The 11,072-nt window shown below is 40.0% G+C and overlaps 1 protein-coding gene across 2 annotated transcripts; it reads right to left on the reverse strand.

Annotated features, from left to right (window-relative positions):
• Positions 1–748: 748 nt before the first annotated feature.
• LOC104957666 (aquaporin-4) lies at positions 749–5,867 on the reverse strand. 2 transcript variants are annotated; one of them, XM_010785321.1, is made up of 5 exons: positions 5,763–5,867; positions 4,753–5,170; positions 4,512–4,676; positions 3,632–3,712; positions 749–2,714 (listed from the first exon to the last, which is right to left on the reverse strand). In XM_010785321.1, exons 1-5 carry the CDS (start codon positions 5,834–5,836, stop codon positions 2,463–2,465), a joined length of 990 nt encoding a protein of 329 aa, XP_010783623.1. In that variant the 5' UTR covers positions 5,837–5,867; the 3' UTR covers positions 749–2,462. The 2 variants fall into 2 exon arrangements, with proteins under 2 accessions (XP_010783623.1, XP_010783624.1); XM_010785322.1 differs by lacking the exon at positions 5,763–5,867 and adding an exon at positions 5,614–5,741.
• Between the last annotated feature and the right edge of the window lie 5,205 nt (positions 5,868–11,072).

Consider the following 11,072-nt stretch of genomic DNA (forward strand, 5'->3'; position numbering starts at 1 on the left):
AAATGCATTACATGGAATTTCACCAATGTCTATCTCCGTATGAACACAGACGCATACAAATATTTGTATTCTCAGTCACTAATATGACATTCATAACAAAACCTAATTTCAAATCCAACAGGGACTGCTCTCCTCACCTGCCTTCCCTTATTTTAATCTTCAGATGAGCAAAGGCTAATAAATCAAAACAGAGTGAGCCCATTCACCATCCTCTGTCCCAAGAGGAAATAGTTAATGCATGAAGCATCAGATTTACGTACTCATTTATTTGGGCTATAAAGATGATTAAAGGGAGCTGAGAGGTTGTTGGCCTTGAGCCACTGAAGCCTTGAGCGATATAAGTAGCCTGCCTGCAGGTAAAGGAAAGTGCTGCGTAGAAACATAGTGATGTCCATTTTGAACCCCAGTAGGCCGTGAAGAACAGAATGTGTTAACAGAAACAATCTCACACCACTATTATTCAAGAGTTAAATCTGTGAAAAACAGTCAGGATCCATTTCAAGTAAAAAAAGGGTCAACATTTCTAATATGTCCAAGGTTGAGTTAAAAAACTATTTCACTATGAGTTTGGGCTTCAATTGAAGTACTGGGGTAATGTTAGGGAGGCGTGTGGTGCAGTGGGTTGAGCGTTGGTGTTCGAATCAAGGGGTCACAGGTTCAAACCCCACTGCAGTCAGCGTGTCCCTGGGCAAGACACTTCACCCCAAATTGCTCCTGTCGGGATTGTCCACAGTATTGAGTATGTTAGTGGCTTTGGATAAAAGCGTCTAACATGTAATGTTATATACGTATAATTTCTGTGTAGTTCTGAATAAAAAAACGTTGACAATTTCAAATGAAATGTGGCTTAAGACTTAAGAATACAACTGATTTATGTCTTCCCATGGTTGCAGTGAGACCTGTACATCCAAGGCTCTTGGGTGCCCTCCCCTGGAGAAATACAAATAGGAACATTATTCCAGAGCAGGTGGTTCACACTGTGGCCAGTAGGTGATGCTGTTGTCACACAAAAAGACTGCACTTACATAGGGAGAAAGGTGAAATAGGGGAAGTGAGTCAATGTAGGAGGAAAAACCATTTTGATTCAGTATCTGAAATGTACTGGCGTTGTGGCCTCGAAAACCCAATATAGTTGCAGCATGTAGACAACACCAGTTGATGCAGTAGGGTCAGTGAAGCTGATCATTTCCTCTACATTACAGAAAAATAAATTGAATTGCACCTGTTCTTTCAGAAAAGGAAATAAACCTCAGACAAAACAGATTGCTTCTATTTCAGATCACAAAGTGGTATCATTTCCTGTGCTATCTGCTGATGGAATGAGATTACATGAAGCTATTCTCAGAGACTTAACTCACAAGGATCACACATCCTGGACATTTATCTGGCCATAGGGAGACATCATCTAAGGTAGATGAGCCAATCCATCATTGATCTGAACATTTCCGCTCCCCAGTGCCCAGCTCCTACGATCAGCAACAAGTAGCTCAGGTGAAAAGCCTTTTGGGGATGGCCACTAGATTTATTTTTGATTGTAAGGAAGATGTATTTCTACAACTATCCTGTTTACATAACCCCAAAAGTGATCAAATGATATGATGAGGAGATAAACAAAAGGAACTTTATTAATACTAGTTAAGATATTTTACGTATTCTAGCAATTCAAGTGTGTGAGCTTAAAACAAGAACCTAGCTAAATGCAAAATCATAAAGACATCAGACAAACATCTCAATAACAAGTTAAAACTTGTGTTTGAAATAAAGTGAAATATGAAATGTGAAATGTGCTAAAGGAAGATAATCTAGGTCTATACAATAACAACAGCTAACAATCACATTTCTTACGATATTGAAAAAATAAAATGATCATTTATCAATAATCATAATAAACATCAAAAAGTGTTTCTATGTCCATGCACTACTTTTTTCCCTGACTAATGCACTGAAAATAGAGAGCAATGTAATAAAAAACCCTGGTTGCTTAGGACCTGTAATGTGCTTAATGATTAGAAGAAAATGCTCTCCTGTTATTAAATATAAAGTACATGGAACAAATGTGACACTAATTCAAAAATAACAAGCCTGCATTTTCTTCTTCACATCTCCAATTCAGCGTGATGACCCCACATAATTGGTTGACCTCACACATATTTGTCTTCCACAATGTATTGCGGACCGTCTTTCTGCAGCGTTCAATGTTCGCCACATGCCAACACAGCTACAAAAAAAATCATTAAAGGAGGGCTTCAGGAGGAGTATTGAACAGTTTTTAGATGTTTGTGGGATTGAGCCATAACATCATATTCGTTTTATGACAATGAGAATCATTTAGACTTGCTGTAAGGCCTCATTGACAGAAATTATTTTCTGCTTTGTAGGGGGACAAGCTCAAGATGGATCCTCCAAAGTTTGATTGTCATTGTGCTCTAAAGATTGGTCTCCATTTCCAGTGCACGTGATAGTCATACTGAAGACAGCACTTCTCCCGTTGAGTTCAGGAAAGGATCCTTTTTCTCAGATTTCTCCAGATCAATAGTGTGGATAGATTCCGGCTTGATGGCAATGTCCTCTGTCTCCACCTCCCTGTATATTCCTGACGGGTCCTTCTGGAAGACCTGCTTCAGCCTCTTCTTCGTCTCAGGGTCAGGGCAGTACAGGTACTCATACAGGCCAGCAGCAAGTATGGCACCCAGTATGGGTCCCACCCAGTACACCTGCAATAACAAACACCTCAATTAGCCAGCTGTTAAATTTCTACCCATGGGAGATGATTTATTAAAATCTATAAAAAGCGGCACTGGTATCGCTATTAAAACTGCCTTCGGTACGCTACAGATTTGGAAAAACAGGGTCAACCTGCATAAGAAGCAGGTAGATCAGTATCTGCAGCTTCCTGCATTTGCCTCCAAGAAAGGACACTTCTGAATATGATACCAGCCACAGTGACAGTTACTGCCAGTGTTAAACCCAAGCACACACCACACACACACACACACACACACACACACACACACACACACACACACACACACACACACACACACACACACACACACACACACACACATCATTGACACCATGTTGTCTGCAAATAGCTCAGTGGAAATAATTGCCAGGATACAAAAATTCAGCGCTAATGCTATTTTACACCTCTTTCAGTGACATCTCATTATGTAGCTGGAGGATGAAAATGCTGTAAGTTTGTGAGATTTGTTGGCACTTTCTTCATTAGGTGAAGTCAAATATTAAAGGGCCATATGTTCCATTTTTTCCAGATTTTCTCTTTGCATTCGGTGATATAAGTGTAATACCATTCTTTGATTATATTTTTAGGTGACAGCTGTTTTTACTGTCCTGGCAATGGTGCTGGAAATGCGACCTTACCAGGTTTCAAAATTGTTAGCCTACTGTAGAGCTTACTCTCTGCAGGTCATCATCATGTTCTACTCTCAATCATTTAAGAACATTTTGACATGTTACCATGACATAAAATTATCAGTGAACTGATATATTATACTTGAGTACTACATTGAATAAATGGCAAGCCGAACTTACGCAGACACTATCTGGGTACATTTCGCCATGCAGACTACTGGACGAAATATAATCCTTTTAAGCAAGTATCTCTTACCCAGTGGTTCTCAAAGTTAAGAGTGACCAGTGCAGGCGCGAAAGATCGAGCAGGGTTCATGCTGGCTCCTGTCAAAGGGATCTAGAAGACACATAACAGCATTGGTTTAAGTGCAATTGATCAAACATCATAACATAACATTATCAGATATTTTTTTAGGTATGATGCTGTGCTACTTTGATTTACAGAACATGTCTAATACTGCAAAATATATGCAACACAGGACAGTATTCTGTATGTATGTATATATGTATTTGCTAAACAGACCCGGGGAGAAATCCGTAGAGCAGTGCAAGAGATAACATCTATTTCCCTGTGCATTCATTTGCTCTGCAGGGTTCAGGGAGCCCCCAGAGATTGGTTGCTATGCGATGGCAGCCTCCAATAAAGATGTGCACGTGGGTGTGAATCAGCGAGAAGCGTACAATATCACACAAAGAAGAAGAGATGCTTTGATGCGCCTGCTCTTTCTCAAGAAGCATCTTTTTCCAGCTTTCAGCATGCTAAAGAGGCTTGCACTTGTAACTAGTCTTGTATTCTTTAAAGTGGTGTGATGAATTTGTTTTCAGATGAATCTTTGAATCATTGTTCCAGGATTTGGAGCACAGGATGTGTCAGCTGATAGTAGATGTGGTTGCATAAAATGTCTAAGTTTGGTGTATTGTAGGTTTTAATATAATTGTAGGAATATACATTTTGGGTAAGTACTTCAGGGTTTCTATGTAATTTAGATGCTGGAGGTATAAGAATTGTCGAACATAACAATAGGGTAAGAGGCCAAATATGAACTTCTATAACAATCACTGCAACAGTAGAAATATTCACCTTTCTTTCTTACCTCGTTCAAGATATCTTATCTGACTGACTGGAAGGTACTTACTGCAAATAAGTGACCGATAGCTACAGCAAAGCCAATGGAAAGGCTAGCAGAGCCTCCGAGGTCAGAGCGTTTAGGGTCACAGGTGGCGAACACAGTGAAGACCAGTTCGAATGTGATTAGGAGCTCCACAAGAAGAGCGTGTCCCAATGAGATGTTGGGGTTCACCTTGGAAACAGAACATTTACCTCATGAACTTTAACTGTAAAGTTATACACACAAATAGAAATGGTCAGGTTCTTACCGAGGTCACACCGAAGGACCCTCTGACAGCAGCAGGTGTGACTAGGTAGAGGATCGCAGCTCCTGTGACACCCCCGAGGCACTGAGCCAGCACATAGAATAACGCCTTGGCCAGGCTCAGCTTTCTAGTAACAACCATCGCTGCTGTGACCGCAGGGTTAATGTGTCCGCCACTTATATGACCAAAACATTGCACCATAGTGGCGATGCTCAGGCCAAAGCACAGGGAGATAAGGACTAGGTCAGCCGGGGGAGGCTTCTCCTCCCCTGCAGCCCAATTAATGGTGGAGCCCAGACCGAGAAGGACAAAGATGAGAGTGGCCAGGTATTCTCCAGACACAGCCCTCCAGAAGTCCTTGGTCCAGATCCCTTTAAATGCCACCATTATGCTCTGACAGTTACACCAGGACAGGAACCTCCTGGCGAAAAGAATAATGAGCAAAATGATTAACCTACTTATGTATTCCTGGTGTGTGCATTTGGCTGGAAATGTACTGAACCCTATCAGCATGCCTCTGGGCACAACATGTATAACTCCACTTGAGATATATAAGCCAGTGACTTTCCATCACAAAATGCCATACAAAGCATTCTTTAAACATTGTGTACAGGGGCAAATGATCGCACTTACAGTCAAAGCATACACTGTTTAATTGCTGTCAATCATTGAACTTTAACGAGGATGGATTATTTTTCACTATCAAGGATAAGGAGAACGTCATTAGCATACATTTGTGCATCTGCTCGGTTAATGTACATTCAGATAATTGTTTAAAACAATGAAATATCAGCATACCTCCAAGGCAAAAAAGTTTGATATCTTTAGTTATTTGTTTTCCCAGGTCAAAAGGCTAAAACTCACCCAATGCAATTTGTTCCCACTCTCTCTGTCCTGTATGTGTGTGCTGTGTACTCTGTCATAAGTCCTGGTGAGTTATTCAAGCAGCCGAGACATCTTTCCCTTGATCACATCTGAAAGTTGAAACGGCTGTGTGACCCTCTAGTACTTACAGAAAAGCAGCAGGCTGTGTGAGAGCAGGATTGGAGAAGAGAGCAGGTCTGTCAGATGAACATGATCCACACATTGTGCCCCGGGATTGAATCCAACAGCTTTATTAAGTTACTTGCAAGCAGGGCATCACCTCACGGGAATTAAACAGCCTGCACAGGGGGAGGAGCCATGAGATCTGCTTGCTGTGCAAACAGTTTCGCCGTTGCACAAAGTGAGATAGTAACTCAGTCAGCCTCAGCATCATATCAGAGCTTAGATAACACGCTGGAGCATGCACAATATTATATACAAAACCACTGCACAACTCCACATTAAATTATTATGCGGTCATTTAATAGACTTGTTAACTATCTTATCGTATATTATATTACTTACCCCATTCAAAAATTATTATCCTAGTGCACTTTTAGAAGATACAAGAGGATATTATTGAAGATGCAACATGCCTTGTGTTAGTATCAGCGGAAATCTCAGCAACTATTCAAGTACAATTATTAACTGTATGATGTTATGCTACTTTACATTTCTACCTCTCTACATTCCAGTTGAAAAATATTTTTAATTCATTTCATTTATCATTGTTAGATATATTTACTGTACAAACACATATAACCACAACATATCATCATTACAAATGATGAGGCATTGTAATAAAGTAGTACACAACATAGTATTTGACTTGTGACTTGTTACGGTGCATCCTGTCAGAGCCATCGTTGTTAGCTTTAATAATCAGAGTAAGCATGCACTAAACAATGTAAATGCAATCATGCCAGATCCCAATCTTAAATAAACTGGATGCAATTTTTCATGTAAATACTCTTTGCAACTAAAACATCTATGCTCATTCTGGCTTTTACTGGAGAATCTTAAACTATAAAATCATTAAGTGAAATATTTATCATCAATCGTCAATTTAATTGTCAGTCAGAGAGAAAGATTCTATGGCCAAAATCAATCAGCTTTGCTCTCTTTAGAGATGCTTGAGGTACTGAGGGAATACTTTTAAATGTAAAGCCAGTGACCCATGCAGCACATGTACGAAGAAACACAATGCATATTTACTTTGTGTGACCAAACCTAATGATGCATTCAATGAAATCTGTAAGTGACCTTGCTCTGAAGGAACAGTCCCTGGAGTTTTCATGCAGTAATTTGTTTCATGAGTTAATATTTGCCTTAAAAATCCTTCATGCGCCTTTAGGCCATCACAAGGCCAACACGAGCTATGTGCACCAACAAACAACAAAAAGGTCAAGAGGAAAGTGAAGGTGATTTTGATAAAATAAAAGGTGTGTTGGAAAAATAACTACTTGCGCTTCTTATCTTTAGCAAAATGCATTAAATGGGGTTTTCTTTTTGGAAATAGTTGAATAGATTGAACATAAACTTCTTTATATTCCTTATTTTTAAGTCTTTTTTTCTTATCTGTATTAACCATTGACGTGAATAAAATACAAATGTTTGCCCTACATGTGAGCAAAAGATAACATAGACATACACACACGGACACACACACATAGCAAACGTTTAATATGTGTAGAATCTGAACTTTATTGAACATGCTGTACATAAATGAATGATTTGTTGTGCTGCCAGTACTTAACCTTTGCTCCTAGAGATGGCCATGTGGGTGGTAGACGTAAACCTCTAGAATTTCAGCACCTAGAGGGGCTGTGAGGATATCATGAGTGCATACCGCAAACAACTGTGCATCACTATTAGAGTGACATGATCCTCCCTGTGATAGGAGTCATCATTTTTTACATTTCAAGATGAGTTTTTTTAGTCTCTATACGGATGTAAAGGACATGGGAGGAAGATATATCGTCGTCACTTGTCAGTCTTCACCAATGCCAACTTGTATCCTCTTGCACATCCAGCAAAAGCAAGAGCAAAGGGCGGCACCGTTTTCATGTTAAGAGAATCTTATATTCAAACATCCGCTTTACGGGGCCAGCTTGAGGTTGGGGAAATATAGTTTTACTTTATAAAAATGAGGTATTCAAGGTCAAAAGTTCTCTTCCAATGTCAGTGCGCCTTAGCTTTGACTTTCAATTAAAAAAGCAAACAATAAGTCAACAGCATGGATAAGAGAGCAAGCAGTGGCACCTTATACTCACCATACAATTAGATACAACATGCACCATATGCATAATATCAGAATTATGCATGAGATCTGGTTTTATTTACAATGGTAAATATGGCCACTAGGCTTGCTCATTTTGCATTGAAATTAAAATATGCACACTATACAAACATGCATATTAATGAACCACATTAGTAATTATAAAACAGTTTCTCAGTATCGTGCAGAGTTCTTTTCCTTTATCCTGTTTCTATAGCTCCTCCAGGCGTCACACACATCAGAGGAGTCACTTCTTTACTAATTAAAAGCTTGCCTTAATTCTACAGACTTGCATGCATTTAAATTACACTTGAGTCAATTAGTGTTTGTTGATACAGTGTGATATCTGTTTGATTAGAGAGCTGTCCTCCAGATAAGGTTACGTTGTTATTTGTTAAAGCGCAATTCTTAATTTTGGTAAAGTGATCTGTTAATATGGCACTGCTGCACAGCTTCGTAAAGCATTTTGAATTCTGTGCAATTTAAGTGAGTGGAGAACAACATCAATTTGCTACTGATCAACCAGAGTGTTTGTTCTTATCACTCAAATTATGTAAAGAAGCTATCGTACAATTGAATCATGTGCATACATTCTAACATAACAAATTATGAAACAGGTCAAATCAGTGTAATTCAAAACATATCTTTTTTTTATAAATATTTCAGACTGCCACCGTGGGGATTTACCAAAGGCAGCATAAGCAGAGTGTCTCTGGTAAAAAACATGTTTTCCTTGCTGAGTTAATAACGCCATGCTTCGTTAGACACAAGCTATCGCCTTTGTTAGCTCAGCACCGTGCCAAGTTTTCGACATGCCAGAGTGAAGAGAATCCCAACATTGTTATATAATCTATAGGCTTGACAGGGAGCCAAATCAGGGACCTCCTATTGAAAGACAGGACATTTTAAAGGTTTGATTCTTATTGAAGTAAATGAACCAAAGGGGAATCTGCCCCCATGCTCGTTTAACCTTTGACACAGAGAGAAAAACAAGCTGTTAACTGTAAGATCTGGTAATCCTGCAATCATGCAAGAGGATGGCACAGTTAGCATGTGCACGCATCCAGCACACATGCAACCAGAATAGTTTACCAGGGATAGTGAAGATGATTTATTCTTACAAGGCACATGAAGAAAACTTCCAGTGATTAGACTTCTCTATACAGTTAACGGCTGCATCTTCTCTCACTTCCTCTTGATTATGTCAAATAGATATAGCAGCAAAGAAAATCAAATAGATGCAGAGCCATTGGACTGAATGGGATTATGATACATGCACATGCAATGTACTCTAAAGCAGTGGTTCTCAACTGGTCAGGCCTCGGGACCCACTTTTTTCCTTGTCAATAAATCGCGACCTACAATCTTGAATCGCTCAAATCTATTCAATAAAAAATCAGCATACAATTGTAATTAAAGTGAAGTACATTGCATATATCCTTATATCCCTTCAAAGAACCAAAGTATGCTTTTAAAGAAAGTTTAATCTGATCGTGGTCATTAAGTTTATCAAAGTTGAACTGTATAACAAAAAAGGCACACTTTTATTCAATAAAAAGGCAGACTTGGAGCCAATCCTGCAAATTCACCATACGTGAAAACGTGTCATGCTGAAAACCCAGCCCCAGCAGGGGGTCTGGGGGATTGACCCCCCAGGAGATTTTTTGAAATACTAACATATAAACTACACATTCTGGTACACTGAGAATAAAATAACTAAATCTATTAATACCCGACATATTTAATAACATTTGATGCCATTGTTTGTTTTTCACTTTGTTCTGACAGCTGAACCTGCTGCTCCACACAGAGAGAAGAGCAAAGAGGAGATAGTCTGTGTGACTTACTTTAAATTGTGGGTAAGGATAGATAGCTCCCATTGTTCTGTGACCTGTCAATCATCAAACAGGGGGTCATATTTCATTATGTGTTTGTATCTGAAGTTGTATGTTATATGTTATATGGATGTATAAAGAATAGTTCTACCGCAAAGTTATTCTCCGTGGGGACTTCCGGCAACAATCTTGATTCTGATTGGCCAGAAGACTCGAAAAAACATCAGCGAAGATGTTTTATTGAGAAGATGATCACTACGTGACAGAAGTTTTCAAAACCGTTTATGGTCTACGGTACTTCCAGTCCAACGCCTACTGCATGCACAGCGCTACAGCCCGTCCACACGGCAGCCCTCCACACGCTTCCAATTCACTTTGAATGGGTGACGTCAGGCTTTACCGAACTGCATTGTGGTTCCGTCGCGTCGCCTCTGTTGTTCGCTTCAAAAGTTGAGAAAAGTTCAACTTTTCAAGCTTCGACGGAAGCGTCAGCCAATAAAATCATATGCCAGTACAAGCACTAGCCAATCAAACCGCATGCTTGTGTGTCCGGGGCAGGAGATTAATGCGATTGGTTGTTGGTCGCGTGCCAGACACGCCCACCGGCAAGCTTCAACGCCCGCGCCGGCGGGCCTACAAAATCAAACAGTTTTACTTTTTCCACCCCAAAAAAAAAGACATTCTTCCTTTTTCAATCTGTGGGCCCACTCCGAAAACCGGGTCCTGCGACCCCACTTTGGGCGGAACCCACCAGCGAGAACCAACTGCACTAGCTTACCCTGAATAGGAAGAAGCTTAACACAGCACTTTTGGCCGCCCTTTAAATTTCTTTCTTGAGTTCTTCAACGCTGATTTCTAGGCGGAACGCCACTGATCACGCCCACGCGTATTTTCCGATTTGCTCGGGAACAGGCCATTAAGAGGCCGCACCACAGGACATAACGGTCATGGTAATCAGCTACAGTATAACTAACTCAGATAGAGCGGTTAAGTCCAACACGACGCCGATATGGAAACGGCAAATGAAAACGAGTCAACGATACACAGGTCCAAGTGGTGACTGCAAAACGAAACGCTCTGGGGGCCCAAACGCTCCGGGTTTACGCCTATCGAGTGGCGAAAGCCCTCCCCGTTCTGTGACCCTCGCATGGGGCCCTTATTTGAGAAAAAAAATAAGTATTGAAGCGTCAAAATGATAACAGAAAGATTATCTTCGATCCCATTTGACTGTGCCACGAATTACACAATATGATGTTTTGTACACAACTTTAAAAATAATTATTGCAGTAAAAAAAAATAATAGATTGCGTAAAATTGAATTCAACACATGTTTGTGGAAACGCTCA

The sequence above is a fragment of the Notothenia coriiceps genome, unplaced genomic scaffold (genome assembly GCF_000735185.1).
Source record: "Notothenia coriiceps isolate Sejong01 unplaced genomic scaffold, NC01 NC01_scaffold00027532, whole genome shotgun sequence".
In the NCBI taxonomy this organism is placed as follows: Eukaryota; Metazoa; Chordata; class Actinopteri; order Perciformes; family Nototheniidae; genus Notothenia; species Notothenia coriiceps.

Coding starts and splice junctions, on each gene's coding strand:
- LOC104957666 (XM_010785321.1), bottom strand. CDS start 5,836: ATGTGTGGATCATGTTCATCTGACAGACCTGCTCTCTTCTCCAATCCT. Junction 5,171..5,762: donor ACACAGCCTGCTGCTTTTCT/GTAAGTACTAGA, acceptor TCTTTTCGCCAG/GAGGTTCCTGTCCTGGTGTA. Junction 4,677..4,752: donor GGTCCTTCGGTGTGACCTCG/GTAAGAACCTGA, acceptor TCTGTTTCCAAG/GTGAACCCCAACATCTCATT.